At 40.4% G+C, this 22252-nt stretch overlaps 2 protein-coding genes across 6 annotated transcripts; both read right to left on the bottom strand.

Annotated features, from left to right (window-relative positions):
- Window positions 1-1739: 1739 nt before the first annotated feature.
- Window positions 1740-21144, bottom strand: LOC106580209 (uncharacterized). 3 transcript variants are annotated; one of them, XM_014161032.3, is made up of 5 exons: window positions 19778-21144; window positions 19488-19591; window positions 14700-14802; window positions 4393-4493; window positions 1740-4243 (listed from the first exon to the last, which is right to left on the bottom strand). In XM_014161032.3, the coding sequence occupies exons 1-5, from the start codon at window positions 20061-20063 to the stop codon at window positions 4226-4228; spliced, it is 612 nt and encodes a 203-aa protein (XP_014016507.1). In that variant the 5' UTR covers window positions 20064-21144; the 3' UTR covers window positions 1740-4225. The 3 variants fall into 3 exon arrangements, with proteins under 3 accessions (XP_014016507.1, XP_014016505.1, XP_082822277.1); XM_014161030.3 differs by having other exon boundaries at window positions 1740-4493; XM_082966151.1 differs by lacking the exons at window positions 1740-4243; window positions 4393-4493 and having other exon boundaries at window positions 12461-14802.
- On the bottom strand, window positions 5676-10313 carry LOC123729341 (uncharacterized). 3 transcript variants are annotated; one of them, XM_082966153.1, is made up of 6 exons: window positions 8112-10313; window positions 7258-7989; window positions 6896-7089; window positions 6415-6683; window positions 6184-6334; window positions 5676-6079 (listed from the first exon to the last, which is right to left on the bottom strand). In XM_082966153.1, exons 3-4 carry the CDS (start codon window positions 7085-7087, stop codon window positions 6498-6500), a joined length of 378 nt encoding a protein of 125 aa, XP_082822279.1. In that variant the 5' UTR covers window positions 7088-7089; window positions 7258-7989; window positions 8112-10313; the 3' UTR covers window positions 5676-6079; window positions 6184-6334; window positions 6415-6497. The 3 variants fall into 3 exon arrangements, with proteins under 3 accessions (XP_082822279.1, XP_082822278.1, XP_082822280.1); XM_082966152.1 differs by having other exon boundaries at window positions 7258-10313; XM_082966154.1 differs by lacking the exon at window positions 6896-7089 and having other exon boundaries at window positions 7258-10275.
- Window positions 21145-22252: the final 1108 nt, after the last annotated feature.

Genomic DNA, 22252 nt, shown 5'->3' with positions numbered 1-22252 from the left:
CAATCATAATATTAAAATTGCTTTAAAAACACTCAACCAGTTTCTAAATGTGGAAAATGTGTGGTACAGTGCTTGTTGTATGCATGTTTGTCTTTTGCACTCACTCCTTAGGGTTTGATTTTAATGCGTTATAAAAAATAAATGTAATTGAAAATAATCAATGTCTGTTGTACTGTATGTTTTTATATTCTTTAACATTTAATGAGCTATATCACAAGCATTGTCAAATAAAATCTTAAATATTTCCTAACAGATTTTAAAATAGTTAATTAAACCAAATTGGCTTGTACAACTATATCATCCTTTGAATAGGAAATGTAATGGATTTTTATAGTGGTCCAAGTATGTGACCTTTTCAAGATTCAATATTTGCAGTGCATTTTTAGGATCTATGGACGGTCATTTATAATGTGAGCGTATGTGACCATGAAAGATATCTTCTTTTAAATAAAAAATTTGTAGCAACATGAATGACCCATGTCATCTGTATTCAGTTTTCAAACCACTGAACAGTATTTCTGTACTAGGAGTAGAGAATCACTGATGTAGCAGTGAGCATGTGTATCATCCATTCACTCAACATGACTGGCTCTTTAGGAACCCTGTTAAATCATGACTACACACCACTCATATTACTGTCAAATCAACAACAAACACAGTATTTTTGCAAAATTCCCACCATGAAATACTTATTTTTTTGACAACACCACTTACACATCCAAAAACCACTTACAAAGTTCAAAAGTTTGGGGTCACTTATAAATGTCCTTGTTTTTCAAAGAAAGGCAACTTTTTTGTCCATTAAAATGACACAAATTGATCAGAAATACAGTGTAAACATTGTTAATGTTGTAAATGACTATTGTAGCTGGAAACGTCAGATTTGTAATGGAATATCTACATGGCGTACAGATGCCCATTATCAGCAACCATCACTCCTGTGTTCCAATGGCACATTGTGTTAGCTAATCCAAGTTTATCATTTTAAAAGGCTAATTGATCATTAGAAAACCCTTTTGCAATTATGTTAGCACAGCTGAAAACTGTTGTGTTGATTAAAGAAGCAATAAAACTGGTCTTCTTTAGACTAGTTGAGTACCTGGAGCATCAGCATTTGTGGGTTTGATTACGGGCTCAAAATTGCCAGAAACAAAGTACTTTCTTCTGAAAGTCAGTCTATTCTTATTCTGAGAAATTAAGGCTATTCCATAGGAGAAATTGCCAACAAACTGAAGATCTCGTACATGCTCTGAACTACTCCCTACACGGAACAGCGCAAATTGGCTCTAACCAGAATAGAAAGAGGAGTGGGAGGCCCGGTGCACAACTGAGCAAGGGACAAGTACATTAGAGTGTGTAGTTTGAGAAACAGACGCCTCACAAGTCCTCAACTGGCAACTTCATTATGTAGTACCTGCAAAACACCAGTCTCAACGTCAACAGTGAGACTGTTGACGTCTCTCAACAGTGAGAATTCCTCTGTCCAGTGTGTGTTCTTTTGCCCATCTTTCTTTTTATTGGCCAGTCTGAGATATGGCTTTTTCTTTGCAACACTGCCTAGAAGGCCAGCATCCCGGAGTCGGCTCTTCACTGTTGACATTGAGACTGGTGTTTTGCAGGTACTATTTAATGAAGCTGCCAGTCTAAAGGACAGTTTTATTTCTTCTTTAATCAGCACCACAGTTTTCAGCTGTGCTAAAATAATTACAAAATTGTTTTCTAATGATCAATTAGCCCTTTAAAATGATAAACTTGGATTAGTTAATACAACGTGTCATTGGAACACAGGAGTGATGGTTGCTGAAAATGGGCCTCTGTAGATATTCCATTCAAAATCAGCCGTTTCCAGCTACAATAACAATGTCTACACTGTATTTCTGATCAATTTGAAGTTATTTTAAAATGGACAAAAAAATGTTTGCTTTTCTTTCAAAAACAAGGAAGTGGGGAAGTTTGGGGAAGTGAAATACTTACACTCAGAGCTCTAACGTTAGAGGGTTTTCCTCTAAAACTGAGGCACTTCATGTACAGAGGATGAGTGACTAACAACTTCAATGATATACAGTACCAGTCAAAAGTTTGGATACCAACTCATTCAAGGGTTTTGCTTTATAATTTTTTTTACATTGTAGAATAATAGTGAAGACATCAAAACTATGAAATAACACATATTGAATCATGTAGTAACCAAAAAAAAGTGTTAAATGAATGTTAAATTTGAGATTCTACAAAGTAGCCACTCTTTGCCTTGACAGATTTGCACACTCTTGGCATTCTCTCAACCAGCATCATGAGGTAGTCACCTGTAATTAACAAGTGTGCCTTCTTAAAAGTTAATTTGTGGAATTTCTTTCCTTCTTAATGCGTTTGAGCCAAACAATTGTGTTGCGACAAGGTAGGGGTGGTATACAGAAGATGGTCTTTTACCAAATAGGACTAAGTCCATATTATGGCAAGAACAACTCAAATAAGCAAAGAGAAACGGCAGTCCATCGTTACTTTAATACATGAAGGTCAGTCAATCTGTAAAATTAAGAACTTTGAAAGTTTCTTCAAGTGCAGACGCAAAAACTACCAAGCACTATGATGAAACTGGCTCTCATGAGGACCGCCATAGGAAAGGAAGACCCAACTGCTGCAAAGAAACCACTACTAAAGGAAACCAACAAGAAGAAGAGACTTGCTTGGGCCAAGAAACACAAGCAATGGAGTTTAGACCGGTGGAAATCTGTCCTTTGAGATTTTTGGTTCTAACCGCCGTGTCTGAGACAGAGTAGGTGGACAGACGATCTCCGCATGTGTGATTCCCACCGTGAAGCATGGAGGAGGTGTGATGGTGCTTTGCTGGTGACACTGTCAGTGATTTATTTAGAATTCAAAGCACACTTAATCAGCATGGCTACCACAGCATTCTGAAGCGTTACGCCATCACATCTGGTTTGCACTTAGTGGGATTATCGTTTGTTTTTCAACAGGACAATGACCCAACACACGTCCAGGCTGAGTAAGGGCTATTTGACCAAGAAGGAGAGTGATGGTGTGCTGCATCAGATGACCTGGCCTCCACAATCAACCGACCTCAAACCAATTGAGATGGTTTGGGATGAGTTGGACCGCAGAGTGAAAAGCAACTAACAAGTGCTCAGCATATGTGTGAACTCCTTCAAGACTGTTGGAAAAGCATTCCAGTTGAAGCTGGTTGAGAGAATCCCAAGAGTGTGCAAAGCTGTCATCAAGGCAAAGGGTGGCTACTTTGAACAATCTCAAATACATTTTGATTTGTTTAAAACATTTTTGGTTACTACATGATTCCATATGTTATGTCAGTTTTGATGTCTACACTATTATTCTATAAATGTAGAAAAAAGTAAAAATAAAAGAAAAACCCTTGAATGAGTAGGTGTGTCCAAAATTTGGACTGGTACTGTAGTTACAAAAATACTAATTAAAAAGTGTATGGAATACTTTTTGGATTATCTAGTCCCTCAGTCGAGCACCAGATTCCTTTTTTGTTCAAGCTGGTTGAAGCATGTTTCGGCATGCTTTCATTCATTGAAAAGTTGTTGGTAAAAGTCTTTCTCCATTGTGGACAATAACGTGTCTCTTGAGGTGATTGGCCGATATGAAAGTCTTTCCACACTGTGGGCATCTGAACTGCTTGCATCCTGTGTGTACCTTCAGGTGGTCTTTGAGTGAGCCTGACTGGGCAAAGCGTTTGCCGCAGTGGCTGCAGCCGTAGCGTCTCTCCCCCGTGTGAACGCTCTGGTGTCGCTTGAAGTTGCTGGAATCGGAGAAGCACTTCCCGCACTTCATGCAGCTGAACGGCTTCTCCCCGGTGTGAACCCTCAGGTGTGTCTTGAGGGTCTGCAGACAAGCCAAAGTCTTACCACAGAAACTACAAATTAACAGCTTACCTGCTGTGCAGTCAGTGGTGTAACTTGCAGCGCCGTTATTATGACGGTCATGGGTGACCAAACCATCCTTCATCAACAAAGCATTGGATCCAGTATCCATGCCTTTTCGTACAGTCATGTGAGGCTCATCTGAGGGCAATGATGCCATCTGTCTATTGTCTCTGTAACCTACAGGTTGTTTGTGCTCAGTTATGGGGCAACTCAGCTTGTTCATCACATAGGGAAGACCATTCTCTGAATCAGAGTGAATAGGTACGACATCCACACGAGAGTAAGAGCAGTCAGGAAGATCAGTCCCATGACCCTGTGTGCTAAAGGTCCCAAGTTGTCTGGGGAGGTCAAACAGCATACAATCAAAGCCAACATGGTCAGGTATTCCATCACCATTTCCCAATCGTGGGTTTTGAGATATTTTGTTCACACTCAGGTTTTTAATTGATTCTGGCAAGAGGCTGCAGTTGTCGGTTTCACCACTCACCCACATACAAGAGCTGGTGTTCTCCTGTTTACTGATTGGTTGAGCAGCCTCTGTATCGATGCTGGAATGCATTTCTCCTCCATCAACATGATTTAAAGCTTCTGCAAAATAAATAAGCGTGTGAATATAAAATGGATGATCATCATGAAAGTAATCATCAAATATCACAAATCAGTCTTAGGGTATGAGCAATTTCAGATAAATGTATTGCTTTACAGTGCATTCAGAAAGTATTCAGACCCCTTAACAAATTGTGGAAAAAGTTACAGCCTTATTCTAACATTTATTAAATAAATGTTTTCCTCATCAGTCTACATCAAATAACCCACAACGACAAAGCGAAAACAATTATTATATATATTTTTTAAATATAAAATAGTGAAAATTTCTAACAGAAATACAGTTGAAGTCGGAAGTTTACATAAACTTAGTCATTAAAACTCGTTTTTCAACCACTTCAACGATTTCTTGTTAACAAACTATAGTTTTGGCAAGTCGGTTAGGACATCTACTTTGTGCATGACACAAGTCATTTTTCCAACAATTGTTCACAGACAGATTACTTCACTGATAATTCACAATTCCAGTGGGTCAGAAGTTTACATACCCTAAGTTGACTGTGCCTTTAAACAGCTTGGAAAATTCCAGAAAATGATTTCATGGCTTTAGAAGCTTCTGATAAGCTAATTGACATCATTTGAGTCAATTGAGGTGTACCTGTGGATGTATTTCAAGGACTACCTTCAAACTCAGTGCCTCTTTACTTGACATCACGGGAAAATCAAAAGAAATCAGCCAAAATCTGTTCATCTGTACGAACAATAGTTTGCAAGTAAAACACCATGGGACCACGCAGCCGTAATACTGCTCAGGAAGGAGACGCGTTGTCTCCTAGCGATGAACGTACTTTGGTGCAAAAAGTGCAAATCAATCCCAGAACAACAGCAAAGGACCTCGTGAAGATGCTGGAGGAAACAGATACAACAGTATCTATATCCACAGTAAAACAAGTCCTATATTGACATAACCTGAAAGCAAGGAAGAAGCCTCTGCTCCAAAACCGCCATAAAAAAGTCAGACTACGGTTTGCAACTGGAGAAATGTCCTCTGGTCTGACGAAACCAAAATAAACTCTTTGGCCATAATGACCCTTGTTATGTTTGGAGTAAAAAGGGGGAGGCTTGCAAGCCCAGGGCTCTACACTAACCTTTTTCCCAAGGAGTACATGCGCTCCTAAACGAAAGAAAATGTAGGAGCACACAAAGAAATTTAGGAGCACAGTGAAAAATGTAACACAGAGTTTATTAACAAACAATTTATTACATACATATTTATACTGTGTGTGTGAGCGTGTACTAAGGGACACACATCTGTGGAACAGCACATATCACCAAAATCACACATTGACCCATGCCTACTTGACGCAAAGGATATCAGTTGTCCGGCTGCTTTTGTATGTTGGCTGTCTGGCACGCTTAGAGGTCAGCCAGCGGTCCACGGCAGGAGTGGGATCAAACTCCTTGACAGAAGACCCCTCCAGCCTGATCCTCATCAGGTCTTCGGTGGTGGAGACCCCAAGGCAGCTTCTTGTCGAATTCTTAATCCGGTTCTGCGCAGAGAAGCCTCGCTCACACTGGGCAGCTGAAATGGGCCCCACCAGCATAAGCTGCACCAACTCCAGTATGTTCTAGGGAAAAATTATATCTTTCAATTTCATTTAAACTCTTACCATTAACTTATCAAAACCAACCAGAGGATACCATACATAACCACTCAGGACTGTTACTCTACCTTGTAATAGTTAGTGCCTGTAGGGGTCCTTTGTCAACATGGTCTCCCACAGGCCACTGTAGCACTTGTCCTTGAAATTGTGGCTGACCAGGATTTTCAGCCCCTGCCACTCATCCTGGATTGCAGCCATGTTGCACCCCGATCTGCAGGACTGAACAGAGCAAGTGAGTTTGCAAATATGCAAACATAACATTGTCACATATGGCAATGCAGTGTCAAATAAATTCTTACCTCTCTAGAGGCTCCTTGAAATGCCTCATCAGGTATGCCACACCATCATCGCCAAAGGTGAGGAGGCTGGCCTGGTCTTCTGGTCATGTGTCAGGGTTTAGCAGTCTGAAAGACTCCACTGGGGTCTGGACACCCTCATCCTTCAGCAAACCACCAAACCTGGCTTTGAGATCATCCACGCCGATGTTGACGGCCACCTCCATGTGCTGCTTCAGCTGGGGATTGGTGAGGTCCGTGAAGCCTTTCAGATTCCCCTTCAGTGTTATTGCCTTTAACAGAAATAACACACACACCAACACACAATGAAATGTCTGGCCATTTGTCTGTCTCCCATTAAAAAAATGTAAAGACTTCTCCACTGCATTTCCCTCCTTATCCACAAATTGTTCTATTGGGCAACGAATACATAGATTCTCAGTGTGAGAATCAGTCTTAATCATTGATTTCTCTTACATCCTAGCAAGCTCTCATCCTAACACACCTGGAATCTCCTCTCATCACCCTGCTGCTGAGCAAGCATGGTCTGGATCTTCTCCAGCATGCCTCCTGCCTTTGCCCTAAGCTTTAGTGCTTCCAGTCTGGTCATTGTCTTCCTCAACTCTGATGTGTCTTGGGGGAGGATCAGGTCATTCCTTTGCAGGGTGAGGCTAAATGAGGATAGCTCCTCAAACATGTCTGAAAGAAAATGGCAGAATACACAAAAGAGTGCATCCTCCATTTCCCGCTTTATCTGTGAGTAAATAAACTGTCACCTCTCATTTACTTGATTCTGAAAGTTCATTTGAGTCTTGAATTTTTTTTTTTACAACTAGTGTGGTACTATATTTCCTGTGTAAAACTGACCTTCTTTGCCCGCCCTTGAACTTCCGCTGTTGTTGATGCTACGGCCAGGTGCTCCATGTGCTGCAGAACAACGGTGCACTGGTCTTCGTCAGTGGCAAGGTCCTTGTCTTGTCCATGCCGTAGGAACATTTTGAGGGCTCTGTGGACATGGGGGATCCAGCAAGTACCCTTGACGCTAGACAGTGTGCAAATATCCACACCGAGCTCTTGCCCGAGAACATAGAACTCTCGTTTGCATTTTCCGCTGAAGTGATACGTCTTCCATATCAGATTCAGAAGATCGTACACGACAGACAGCTTTGGCTTTCTTCTGAATGGTCAGTATTGCCAGCTGTAGTCTGTAAAAGTCAGAACAGAATCATCCAAACAATTCACCGTCTCCTTCCCCCCGTCTCTTGTGCCAACAGAAAATAATAATTCTGTGGTATTTACCATTCCAGCACTTAGCGCACGCACACAGACACACACACTGTATTGTTTAACATTCTCTGCCAGCAGATAAAACTAAATCAGAGATTATTAGATATTAGTTACAAATCTATGTGACATACAGTGGATTGGGATTATATGCCCCCCCCGCCTCTCTCTGCAGGTGGGCAATCACTCCCCCACAGTGGACCATGTTCACGGAGGCACCATCTGCCCCGAAGGAGATGCACTTCGTCATCATTGACCCTCCATCCTCCTCTGGGCAAACAGCACAAAATGTGGCCTTGGTGGCATCCAAAACACCTTGAATGACAACACAAAAAAAACAATTATACAAAAGTATTTCTGACAAACTAAATTATCTCCATTATGAATAATGATTAGACTTTACACAAGAATAAAGCCTATGAAGAGGAACAACTCACCAATGGCATGAGAGTGCTCAAGGGTCTGTTGTCCGACCAAGAGATTGACTGGCTTCCCATCCTCCAACAAGCGTACGTAGACAATCTCGCATTCGGTGTTGGATATATCAGTGTCTCCGTCTATTAGAACCGCAAGATACTTCGCGGCTTTCGGCTTCGCTGACAGGCTCTCTCATTATGTCAGCAATTTGACCGATCATCTCTGCACATCTTACATCATTGTCTTCTGTGGGATTAATGTCAACTCCGTTTTTGTGGTGGAGTCTGATAAGCGGCACAAATTTGACGAAAGGTTCTTGTTCTTTCGCAATGAAGTATGCGATGTTTATCTTTATTTTCAGCTGCCTCCTCTTCTCCTCCTCAGACAGCAGCACTTGCCACCTCAAGGCTGCTGACACCATGCCTGATGGTTTCTCCTGTCTCAACTGGTACAGATCTTTGAACTGGATATACCGCCGCGAGATGTTATGTTTCGTTACGCTCTCTTTTCAGATGCGGGTTTCCTTCTGCATTCTACAATATTTGCAGAACATGACGTTGTTTTCTAACTCTAGCCATGGGAACAATTTGAGCCAATTCGCATTGAATCTATATGTTCTCCCGCCACAGTGGACGTTGAAGTGACAGCGGGCGTCACGGTAGCTTCGCTAACGTTGTTCTCAGCATCCCTAACGTTAGCCGCCATGTCAACATTAGCCGCCTCAGGTAAACCTTGTGAAGAGGCTTCATTAGTTGAAACTTGCGAATCCCCCTCGCTGGATTCCTCTTTCTCCTTGTCGATTAAAATAAAATTGAATGGGCTTCATTTTTGCGATGTCTGCACGTTAACTTATAGCCTATACCGATACTATTTTCCAGTGTTCACCTTTCTCTCTCTGACTGGACTGCGTCATCACAGAAAGCTACTGTGGTTGGCGCATGCCGCTTGTGGAATGTGGGACTTGTAGTTTTTAAACAATTAGCAGCGGGGGGAAAATAGATTACGGTAGGTTGTAATCTTTAAATCGCGCACAGTGCTCGTAAATATTTTTTCCGGTTCGCACATATCTATTTTTAGGGGGAAATGCGAGTGAAATACTCGCACTGTAGAGCCCTGAAGCCGAAGAACACCATCCCAACCGTGAAGCACGGGGTGGCAGCATCATGTTGTGGGGGTGCTTTGCTGCAGGAGGGTCTGGTGCACTTCACAAAATAGATGGCACCATGAAGAAGGGAAATTATGTGGATATATTGAAGCAACATCTCAAGACATCAGTCAGGAAGTTAAAGCTTTGTCCATTTGGAAGAACCATTTGCGACCATGTGGCCAAGCAAACTTCAAAAGTTGTGGAAAAATGGCTTAAGGACAACAAAGTCAAGGTATTGGAGGGACCATCACAAAGCTCTGACCTCAATCCTATAGACAATTTGTGGGCAGAACTGAAAAAGCGTGTGCGAGCAAGGAGGCATACAAACCTGACTCAGTTACACCAGCTCTGTCAGGAGGAATGAGCCAAAATTCACCCAACTTATTATGGGAAGCTTGTGGAAGGCAACCCGAAACGTTTGACACAAGTTAAACCGTTTAAAGGCAATGCTACCAAATACTAATTGAGTGTATGTAAACTTCTGACCCACTGGGAATGTGATGAAAGAAATAAAAGCTGAAATAAATCATTCTACTATCATTCTGACATTTCACATTCTTAAAATAAAGTTGTGATCCTAACTGACCCAAGAAAGGGAATTTTTACTCTGATTAAAGGTCAGGAATTGTGAAAAACGGAGTTTAACCTGTTAGGGCTAGGGGGCAGTATTTGCACGGCTGGATAAAAAAATGTACCCGATTTAATCTGGTTACTAATCCTACCCAGTAACTAGAATATGCATATACTTATTATATATGGATAGAAAACACTCTAAAGTTTCTAAAACTGTTTGAATGGTGTCTGAGTATAACAGAACTCATTTGGCAGGCAAAACCCTGAGACATTTTCTGACAGGAAGTGGATACCTGATGTGTTGTATTACCTTTAAACCTATGCCATTGAAAAACACAGGGGCTGAGGAATATTTTGGCACTTCCTATTGCTTCCACTAGATGTCACCAGCCTTTACAAAGTGTTTTGAGTCTTCTGGAGGGAGATCTGACCGAACAAGAGCCATGGAACGATGATGGCCCATTAGACACCTGGCGCGCGAGTTCATGTTGGGTACCCTCGTTCCAATACGTTATAAAAGAGAATGCATTCGTCCACCTTGAATATTATTCATGTTCTGGTTAAAAAAGGCCCTAATGATTTATGCTATACAACGTTTGACATGTTTGAACGAACGTAAATATATTTTTTCCCCTCGTTCATGACGAGAAGTCCGGCTGGCTTAGATCATGTGCTAACAAGACGGAGATTTTTGGACATAAATGATGAGCTTTTTTGAACAAAACTACATTCGTTATGGACCTGTGATACCTGGAAGTGACATCTGATGAAGAGAATCAAAGGTAATGGATTATTTACATAGTATTTTCGATTTTAGATCTCCCCAACATGACGTCTAGTCTGTATCGCAACGCGTATTTTTCTGGGCGCAGTGCTCAGATTATTGCAAAGTGTGATTTCCCAGTAAGGTTATTTTTAAATCTGGCAAGTTGATTGCGTTCAAGAGATGTAAATCTATAATTCTTTAAATGACAATATAATATTTTACCAATGTTTTCTAATTTTAATTATTTAATTTGTGGTACTGACTTGACTGCCGGTTATTGGAGGGAAACGATTTCCTCAACATCAATGCCATAGTAAAACGCTGTTTTTGGATATAAATATGAACTTGATAGAACTAAAAATGCATGCATTGTCTAACATAATGTCCTAGGAGTGTCATCTGATGGAGATTGTAAAAGGTTAGTGCATCATTTTAGCTGGTTTTATGGTTTTGGTGACCCTGTCTTTGAATTGACAAAACATTACACACAACTCTTGTAAATGTACTGTCCTAACATACTCTAAATTTATGCTTTCGCCGTAAAACCTTTTTGAAATCGTAAAACGTGGTTAGATTAAGGAGATGTTTATCTTTCAAAGGGTGTAAAATAGTTGTATGTTTGAAAAATTTGAATTTTGACATTTATTTGGATTCAAATTTGCCGCTCTTGAAATGCACCTGCTGTTGATGGAGTGCACCAACATTTAGCCCATAGAGGTTAAATGTATTTGGCTAAGGTGTATGTAAACTTCCGACTTCAACTGTAGATTATTTACATAGGTATTCAGACCCTTTGCTCTGAGACTCGAAATTGAGCTCAGGTACATTCTGTCGCCATTGACCATTCTTGAGATGTTTCTACAACTTGATTGGAGTCGACCTGTGGTAAATTCAATTGATTAGACATGATTTGGAAAGGCACACACCTGTCTATATAATGTCCCACAGTTGACAGTGCATGTCAAAGCAAAAACCAAGACATGAGGTCGAAGGAATTGTCTATAGAGCTCCTAGACAGGATTGTGTCGAGACACAAATATGGGAAAGGGTTGTCTGTAGAGCACCAAGACAGGATTGTGTCGAGACACAGATCTGGGAAAGGGTACCAAAAAATGTCTGCAGCATTGAGGGTTCCTTAGAATGGCCTCCATCATTCTTCAAGGGGAGAAGTTTGGAACCACCAAGACTCCTCCTAGAGCTGGCCGCCAAAAGGCACCTAAAGGAAACAAGATTCTCTGGTCTGATTAAACCAAGACTGAACTCTTTGGCCTGAATGCCAAGCGTCACATCTGGAGGAAACCTGGCACCATCCCTACGCAGAAGCATGGTGGTGGCATCATTATGCTGTGGGGATGTTTTTTGGAGGCAGGGACCGAAAGACTAGTCAGGATCGAGGGAAAGATGAACGGAACAAAGTACAGAGCGCTCAGGATCTCAGACTGGGGCGAAGGTTCACCTTCCAACAGGACAACGACCCTAAGCACACAGCCAAGACAACATAGGAGTGGTTTCGAGACAAGTCTCTGATTGTACTTGAGTGGCCCAGCCAGAGCCCGGACTTGATCCCGATCTAACATATCTGGAGAGACCGGAAAATAGCTGTGCCAGCAATGCTCCCCATCCAACCTGAAAGAGCTTGAGAGGATCTGAAGAGAAGCATGGGAGAAACTCCCCAAACGTCATACTCAAGAACACTCAAGGCTGTAATCGCTGCCAAAGGTGCTTCAACAAAGTACTGAGTAAAGGGTCTGAATTAGAGGTCGACCGATTATGATTTTTCAACGCCGAAATCGATCCGATTATTGGATGACCACAAAACCCCGATGCCGATTAAATTGGACGATTATTATAGTTTTTTTGTAATAATGACAATTACAACAATACTGAATGAACACTTTTATTTTAACTTAATATTATACATCAACAAAATCAATTTAGCCTCAAATAAATAATGAAACATGTTCAATATTGGTTTAAATAATGCAAAAACAAAGTGTTGAAGAAAGTAAAAGTGCAATGTAATGTGTATTGTAAAAAAGCTACCGTTTAAGTTCCTTGCTCAGAACATGAGAACATATAAAAGCTGGTGGTTCCTTTTAACATGAGTCTTCCATATTCCCAGGTAAGAAGTTATAGGTTGTAGTTATTATAGGAATTATAGGACTATTTCTCGCTATACCAATTGTATTTCATATACCTTTGACTATTGGATGTTCTTATAGGCACTTTAGTATTGCCAGTGTAACAGTATAGCTTCCATCCCTCTCCTCGCACCTAACTGGGCGCGAACCATGAACACATCGACAACAGCCACCCTCGAAGCATCGTTACCCATCGCTCCACAAAAGCCCTTGCAGAGCAAGAGGAACAACTACTTCAAGGTCTCAGCGCAAGTGACGTCACCGAAACGCTATTAGCGCGCACCCCGCTAACTAGCTAGCAATTTCACATCGGTAACACCAGCCTAATCTTGGGAGTTGATAGGCTTGAAGTCATAAACAGCTTAATGCTTGAAGCACAGCGAAGAGCTGCTGGCAAACACACGAAAGTGCTGAATGAATGAATGCTTACGAGCCTGCTGCTGCCTACCACCGCTCAGTCAGACTTAAAATCATAGACTTAATTATAACATAATAACACAGAAATACGAGCCTTAGGTCATTAATATGGTCAAATCCAGAAACTATAAATTCGAAAACAAAACGTTTATTCTTTCAGTGAAATATGGAACCGTTCCGTATTTTATCTAACGGGTGGCATCCATAAGTCGAAATATTCCTGTTACATTGCACAACCTTCAATGTTATGTAATAATTACGTAAAATTCTGCCAAATTAGTTCGCAACGAGCCAGGTGGCCCAAACTGTTGCATATACCCCGACTCTGCGTGCAATGAACGCAAGAGAAGTGACACAATTTCCCTAGTTTAATATTGCCTGCTAACCTGGATTTCTTTTAACTAAATATGCAGGGTTAAAAAAATATACTTCTGTGTATTGATTTTAAGAAAGGCATTGATGTTTATGGTTAGGTACATTCGTGCAACGATTGCGCTTTTGTTAAATCATCCCCCGTTTGGAGAAGTTGGCTGTCTTTGTTAGGAAGAAATAGTCTTCACCCAGTTCGCAACGAGCCAGGCGGCCCAAACTGCTGTATATACCCCGACTCTGTCGCACAGAACGCAAGAGAAGTGACACAATTTCCCTAGTTAAAAAAAAATCATGTTAGCAGGCAATGTTAACTAAATATGCAGGTTTAAAAAGATATACTTGTGTATTGATTTTAAGAAAGGCATTGATGTTTATGGTTAGGTACACATTGGTGCAACGGCAGTGCTTTTTTCACAAATGTGGATGTTAAATCACCCGTTTCGAAGTAGGCTATGATTCAATGATAAATTAACAGGCACCGCATCGATTATATGCAACGCGGGACAAGCTAGATAATCACTAGTTAACTACACTAGTTTATGTTAAGATTGATTGTTTTTTATAAGATACGTTTAATGCTAGCTAGCACCTTACCTTGGCTCCTTGCTGCACTCGCATAACAGGTAGTCAGCCTGCCACGCAGTCTCCTCGTGGAGTGCAATGTAATCGGCCATGATCGGTGTCCAAAAATGCCAATTACTGATTGTTATGAAAACTTGAAATTGGCCCTAATTAATCGGTCATTCCGATTAATCGGTGGACCTCTAGTCTGAATACTTATGTAAATGTGATATTTCCGTTTTTATTTTTAATACACTTGCTAAAATTTATAAAAACATGTTTTTGCTTTGTCATTATGTGGTATTGTGTAGATTGATAAGGGGGACAAAAAAACTTTCCGAATGCACTGTAAATCTAGTCTATATGAAAGCCAAAATATTGGCATGAAATCTGAAACATTTATAATTAAATCAAATGTAAGCATTGTATGCAGTACGCAGTCTAACATTATTACAATAATTTTACATGACAGCATTTTTTTTTTTTACATATATAAAAGCTTGTTATATTCATGGAAAAAAGGCAAAATGGTACAGCCCAGAACCTGAGTGTAGAGATGTGCGTAATACAACACTTTTTCCCAAAAGGCATAAGGAAAAGACTTGATTTAGTTGGTCTCCCATTTACTTACCGGTGCTCTGTCTCTCTTGTTGGTCATGATTCTCCCAGGCTTCTTCCTGCCTCTCCTCTTTGATGGTAGGTGATTTGGGCTTTATATCATCGAATGCTGCAGGCTGTTGGACACAATGTAGTGTAAAATCAGTTGGGATACCAGATATCCAGTGCCTTCAGAAAGTATTCATAACCCTCGACTTATTCCACATTTAGTTTTGTTACAGCCTGAATTCAAAAATGTATTAAAAAGATTTCTCTCACCCATCTACACACCAATACACAATAATGACAAAGTGAAAACATGTTTTTAGAAATGTTTGCTAATTTATTGTGGAATAAGTCAAGGGGTATGAATACTTTCTGAATGCACTGTAACTGGGAATAATCCACTAACTGAGAAAATGTACTCTGTTCACATGTCAGTCAAAGAAAACTGAAAAAGATAACTTAAGAACACTAACAGCACAGTAAACAGGTAAAACAGCATCACTTGACTGCAAGATGACCACTAGCATGGGTGGGCTATAGGTAGGGACTTGAAACGTTCAGGTTGCTGCACAGACACAATGAATGCTCTAATCTTGGGAGCGCCCGGAGCATTTTTTCTCTCTAAATAATTAAATAATTAAGAAATGTATGTCATTGTTGCAATAGTTTGTGAGTGCGCAACACAGTGCACACTATCATCTTAAATTGGCATGTTGAATTATTTTGCCATATGATATTTTTTTACATTGTGCTAATTTCCCTAATGTGGTCAGTTCATGTTACTACCTTACACAAGCTTGCATTTTCACCCAATACAACTTAGTGAAATTACACATCCTTTTACCTCAGATTGGTGATGTTAGAATAAAAATCGACACGATGACATAAGATCGGTTGCTTAACCCTTTATACTTGTGGAAATTGGCCTATATGGATAGGGATAAATTAAAATGTTTCTTACAGAATAAATATGAACAGCATATGCATAACCATGGTAACAACTGACAGGGCACAGTTTTGATCACAAAGGTGAGGACAACAGTTCACCTGACAAGACTGAATCCAAACATTACATTTTGTGAATTTTACATTTACTGTACTTTTCAGTGCATTTGTGGATAAATTCTGAAAATACTCTGGATACATTCAGTAACATGCTAAGAATATTCCTGGAAAATGTGGGGTAGGTGCAACATAAGACAAAAAAAATGACAAGGGTTTGAGTGAGGACTAACTGGTGTCTCCAAGTGGCCACACACCTCTCCAAAGTGTGCACAGCTCCAAAGTAATTTCAATGCACTTTTATGACTCAGAGTCTTCAACTATAAGCTTTTTGGAGTACTCCTAGCTGTGCCGTTGAGGAACTAGAGCAAGCACACTTGTAGTTGTTTTGTTTGGAACATAACCCTGCATCCTTGCCAACACAATAACTGTTGTTTACGCAATCCAAAAATAGTCCATTATGAATCACAATCTGGGTCAAGTGGGCAGCATTTGAAAGCCTGTTCTATTGCAAACATGACTAGCTAAGTTATAAAATATGGATCACAGTTTTAGTTTTCCCTGAATTGCATTGTGAAAGCCTATCATAATTTGTGAGCATAGAAAGGAGTCATGAGTGCATTCAGGTGCCTGTGCAGCAGCAAATTCTCTTAACAGACAAACATAGTTGTTCTGAACAGAATGAGCCTAAGGGTATGATGCCATTTCATCTTGTACATCAAACATAGTGATCATAAACATTGACAATGTACATGATACGTTTCATGATATGGAAATACGAAATGCACATTTTAAATTATGGGTGTTTGGCTTGTTTGTCATCTAAGCGGTATTTATTATAATCCTCAACATCTCATCTTTCAAAATACTTAGTCCTCTTAATTTACAGCATTTCCCTCACTCAGGCAACAAAACATGTGAAAATGTTGCCCAATTAGCGGGCGGGACAGGGGCAACTTCTTGTCGCGTGAGGTGCAGCTGTCAGTCAAAACCCATGCAGCACTGAAGTGCAGACCCAGAGCTCTGATGTCATGTATGGCATGTTACTGTACAACCACTGCGTTCCAATTTAGGCGTTCATCAATGCCCAAATCTGGGCTACAACAGATCAATATATAGTTGGTTTTGTACCGTTGATTTTGTCACACATACTGGGGAGTGCAGGAGTTAAGGCTTCTGCATCCTTCTGTTCGGCTGGCACCGACAAGCGAGTGTGTTCGCATACTCCCTTAAAAAGACCTTCACTTGAAAAATGAGAAAAAAAAGCAGCAATAGTACTGTCTGTCCATCTTGACACTTCATTGAAGACTCCCTACTGTTGACCAATGACCGAGGAAGGGGCGTAGACGTCGGCTACTGAAATTTGGCTTGCCTCGAGAAAAAAGGTTGTGTGCACGAACAGCCGAAATAACTCTTGCCAAAAAAATAAACATCAAAATGTCTGAACTGTTCCAAACTGTTTCAGATGGTAAGCATGCAGACTGAGGCCTTTAGTATTCAGAGTTAATTTTAGGACTCAAATGGCATGGAACATTTTGGGAGGTCTCGCTATAAAAGTCACTAGCCACACCAATATACAGATTTTACAGTCCAACTATCACTTAAATAGCAGCCAACCGTTATCACTTGATATCTTATGGCGCGTCGTGATTCGTTGAAGTTAACTTAAAGAAGTGGTTTGTTCACTTTTGGAAGGTGTTAGGAAGGTGTTCCTAATGGTTTGTCCACTCAGTGTATGTGATCGTATACTTAGGATGTAAGCAAGGTTTGAAATGATTATGCTTTAGTCAAATGTGATATCCGTTCGGGCTTCTTGCGGTCAATTTGCATTCTACAAATTATTTGTAATTATGTTCCGGGCCCCTGATCATCGGCTCAATAAAAGAATCGGCCTGTGGTTGTATCTACACTGAACAAAAAAATAAACGCAACATGTAAAGTGTTGGTCCCATGTTTCATGAGCTGAAATAAGATTCCAGAAATGTTCCATACGCACAAAAAGCTTATTTCTCTCAAATATTGTACACAAATTAGTTTACATCCCTGCTAGTGAGCATTTCTCCTTTGCCAAGAAAATCCATCCACCTGACAGGTGTGGCATATCAAGAAGCTGATTTCAACAGCATGATCATTACACAGGTGCACCTTGTTCTGGGGACAATAAACAGCCACTCTAAAATGTACAGTTGTCACACAACAATGCCACAGATGTCTGAAGTTGAGGGAGCATGCACTTGGCATGTTGACTGCAGGAATGTCCACCAGAGCTGTTGCCAGATAATTTAACGTTAATTTCTCTGCCATAAGCAGCCTCCAACGTAGTTTTAGAGAATTTGGCAGTACGTCCAACCAGCCTCAAAACCACAGACCACGTGTGTGACGTTGTGCGTACGAAGGGTTTGCTGATGTCAACGTTGTGAACAGAGTGATAACGGGATGGTGGCGGTGGGGTTATGGTATGGGAAGGCATAAGCTACGGACAACGAACACAATTGCATTTTATCAATGGCAATTTGAATGCACAGAAATATCGTAACAAGATCCTGAGGTACATTTTTTAAAGGTATCTGTGACCAACAGATGCATATCTGTATTCTCAGTCATGTGAAATCCACAAATTAGGGCCTATAGAATTTATTTAAATTGACTGATTCTCATATGAACTGTAACTCAGTAAAATATTTGAAATGTTGCATGTTGTGTCTATATTTTAGTTCAGCATTGTTTATTGCTAAATTGTAATTACTTCACCACCTCCTTACTTAACTTGCACACACTGTATACATATTTTTCTATTGTGTTATTGACTGTACGTTTGTTTATTCCATGTGTAACTCTGTGTTGTTTTTGTTGCACTGCTTTGCTTTATCTTGGCCAGGTCGCAGTTGTAAACGAGAACTTGTTGTCAACTGGCCTACCTAGTTAAATATATCCCTGACGTATAGGTTATTCCAAGTTTCTGTGTGGCCTTTGAACACATAGTTTAAAGAGCGCTACACCCCAAATGTCTGTTCTATTGATTTCAGCATGAAATCAATGGAAATGATTAACAAAAAAAGTGTTGTGATACACTTACCGCATTGGCGACCCACTTGAATCAAAATGAAACACATAAAAATGTGTCTATCCTCTAAAAAGTGATGTACACATTATTCCCAGATGGTTTTTGAGCTGTGTTAGTTTTAACAAGAAGCGCAGCCTCATCCCCCCCTCTCGCACAGTTGATTTCAAAGGAATTGACAAAGCAGTGTTGCATTTCTCTTTCTGTTTTCGTGACCCCCGTATCCAAATGTAACATTCCAAAATGTAGCTTACTGTGTTCTGTAGGTTATCATTTAACCAGTGATTTAAAACTTCATCCAGTTTCCATGTGGTTTTTAGTTTTGGTAAATAAATGTATTGCCACTTGTCAAAACAACAGGGGTTTTGGTATTTATGCAGTTTATAAGGTGCTTTCTTAAAAATAGTAAATGTGTATATCGAACTGTTCCTGCATATTGGTTATTGACTTGGACACAAATTGTGTTTTGACATTGGGCTATTTATCAAAATGTCTTGTCAACAGCAAGCATAATTTAGGCATATAAATGTAACTTTCAAAATGTATTTCCAATAGTATTGTTCTTAACCAGGTAATAATTGCTGAATGAGTCAAAAACAACATGCTGTGATTTATTTATTTTGATGATATACCAGAAATCACCAAAACGGTTTTGCCCTGCTTACTATGTTATTTTTGCTTCCAGACCTGGTTGTGTTGATAAGCACTGAAATAGTGTGGGAAATGGGGAACACGTGCACAAGTAAAGCTTACCTTTCTCTGTGTGGTAGTCTGTCCAGTGTCACCTGAAGACTTTCCCTCCCTAAACAGGCTGGTGACCAACTGGGAATCAACTGCTCTCAGACATTGTATATCGCCTAAAATGAGTAGACATGAGAAATTGATTACACACACACACACACACACACACACACACACACACACACACACACACACACACACACACAGTATTAACGCTGTCTTGATAAAGTGGTTTCGTTTATAAAATGATGTAACTAATAAATGTTGCTAGTACGTGTTCTAATGGCACGACCAAATCTTACAGCTTGATGTTATTTTCGATTCCATGCCAAGGTGAGCTCGAGAGCAACTGTGCGCGAGGATGGAGCTCCCCATTCCCGCTCTCAGAGTACTTGCACGAGACACTTTCAGGTCCATCAGCCGTAGTTTTCTCCTCAAAGCTTCATTCTCCTTCTGCCCTCGAGATATCTCGGAATGCAGGACCGCATAGCCATTGTCAACAAGCTCGCAGATTTCAGCCACGGCCGCGTTGGCCAAAACCTCCATGATGGACGCTAGTTGAGTGTGAAGGGCAACGGAATTTGCCATTTTCGGGAACAGAAATTCCCTCAGAATAAGTTAATGGACGAACTGTAGAAGAAAAAAATGTATGTATAAGTATAGAAGCCCGTGCATTTAGTGTAGCATCACTAAAATGTAAACAGACAGTGGCGGCATTATTCTTGCTAGGTCTTGCTTATTCATACTAGCGTCTCGATCAGCGTCTTCTTCGAAGTTTATTGGCCGACTACACTCATAATGTGTATTGCGCCACCTACTGTACGGGGTAGTAAAAAAAATACCCCCCAAAGAAAATTATGTTTTGGATGAACAAATTCATACTTATTATCAAAAAACACTAACCAAATTCACGCTACTACCCTGAATTTCAAACAAAAAACTACTCCAGTCGGATTTAAATATTCAGATCCCCACACAGGCTCAGGAACATGGGAGGGGGAACCTCTTCATTCAGTACTCCCTGTAACATTTTGGCTGTAAAGTCCTGGAGATCCATAAATCTATTGGCCCCCTTCACAATGATGTCTAGCTTCTTAGATTTTTTTAGTTTGACTTCTGAAATGTATCACTTGCGCTATACACGCAACACATTTCATCTTCTTCACTATTAGTGTGTGGGGATCATTCTGCATGGCATTCACTGCAGACTGTGGGACATCCACTACCATCTACTCACTCCAGCTAGTTTCACTGCCTCTACATATAATATCTGCTGGACGGCCCTGATCCTAGTTACTGCGACCTCCTTCATCCTTACAGGGCACTCCAAGAACTCTGGAACATGATTCCCATCACAATTACAGCATGTTTCATCCGACTCTTCAACTACTACATATTTATTCATTCGACAAACACTTGCCAAGTATCCAAACTTTTTACAATTGTAACACTGCAGCGGCTTCTGTGAATGCGGTCTCATAGCGTATATCCCTTATCCAGGTTTTACATAAGTTTGGAGAACCATTTCATCAAACAACAGTAAAACCGATAGGCTTTGCTCCTTATTTCTGTCTATTATTTGATTCAAACTACTTGCTCCTATTATTCCTGGAATATTATCCCTAAAACCACACGGTCTCGATGTCCAACGAGACACCTCGATCAGCGACTCGTCAGCAACACAAAAAAGTACATCCGGGACATGAAATTGCGAATTTAAAAAATAAAAGTCCCCCACGTAATAGACAAGTGTCAATAACAGGGCTTAATTTGAACCGGCACCTCTCCATTTTGAACTGTTTTGTTCTGCAACCTATTTAGCCGTATCCGGTACCTCTCCTGACATGAACAATAATAGTAACTTTTTGCAATGTAAACATTTGAATGAAACTATTAAAGTTAATTAGAGTTGCCTCTTCGTTATTTCTCCTGCCCCCCAAAAAAACAATGTGAAAAAATAGATTTTCTGCCCGGGGCTAATATTTCACCCGATACAATTGCAATCCGTCGATATAATCGACAACTATCATCAGAAATCAAACAATATGAATCAGACACTGGGGCGCCGCCTGACCTACTAGTTGATCAGAAGGTTCAAATCAACGTTTCATATCGTGGTGTAGATGCACTGTAGATCGAATTACACTCAATAAATGTTATTCCCTACTATGGGTCATATTAGCGGGCTATCCCGGGGTAAAAACACCTAAAAAAAATAAATAATATTATGTACCTTTGATGAAGGGAAAGGACATCAGAAGATCTTCTTCTAGTTTCAGTTAAAGCACAATAAAAATGAGCATTACTGCCTACTCGAAAATTGCGCTATGAAACGTTGATTTGAACCTTCTGACCAACTAGTGGGTCTGATTCATATCGCGTGTTTTCGTTTATATCGACTAATTGGTTTTGTGTGGGGTGAATATTCTAAGAGTTGATTCGGGTTGGGGTGGCCCGGTTTATGGTTCGCGGAACATTGTAGCCTATATTTGAGACCAACGCATAGCCGTTGCCGTGTGAGAAGCGTGACAGTATCTCTTACATAACTAGAATGAGATTCACTTTCTATGATCTCTCTCCTCTGCTCTGATAGACATGAGCCTGCAACTCTCATCTCTCCAGCGTTGCACTTCATCATTTATTTCCTTATAGAATCAAAGCCTCGAAAGGGGTTCTGAAGGAACTGCAGCACCCCTGATCAATTTAAATAAATGTGTCAAAGTTATAGAATAACCACTGTCTGTTCAGAAATAAATGAAATCATTCAGAATAGCCTA

The sequence above is a fragment of the Salmo salar genome, chromosome 20 (assembly GCF_965601325.2).
Source record: "Salmo salar chromosome 20, fSalSal1, whole genome shotgun sequence".
Lineage (NCBI taxonomy): Eukaryota > Metazoa > Chordata > Actinopteri > Salmoniformes > Salmonidae > Salmo > Salmo salar.
This window is presented reverse-complemented; position numbering and strand designations above follow the sequence as displayed.

Bases quoted from the DNA above. Each gene is read 5' to 3' on its own strand.
- LOC123729341 (XM_082966152.1), bottom strand. From the start codon at position 7,087: ATGTTTGAGGAGCTATCCTCATTTAGCCTCACCCTGCAAAGGAATGAC. The intron at 6,684-6,895 runs GTGTGTTAGGAT...TTTCTGTTAAAG, and splicing joins GTGATGAGAGGAGATTCCAG to GCAATAACACTGAAGGGGAA.
- LOC106580209 (XM_014161030.3), bottom strand. From the start codon at position 20,063: ATGGCAAATTCCGTTGCCCTTCACACTCAACTAGCGTCCATCATGGAG. The intron at 19,592-19,777 runs GTAAGATTTGGT...TACTCATTTTAG, and splicing joins ATCGAAAATAACATCAAGCT to GCGATATACAATGTCTGAGA. The intron at 4,494-14,699 runs GTAAGTAAATGG...TTTATTTTGCAG, and splicing joins ACAAGAGAGACAGAGCACCG to AAGCTTTAAATCATGTTGAT.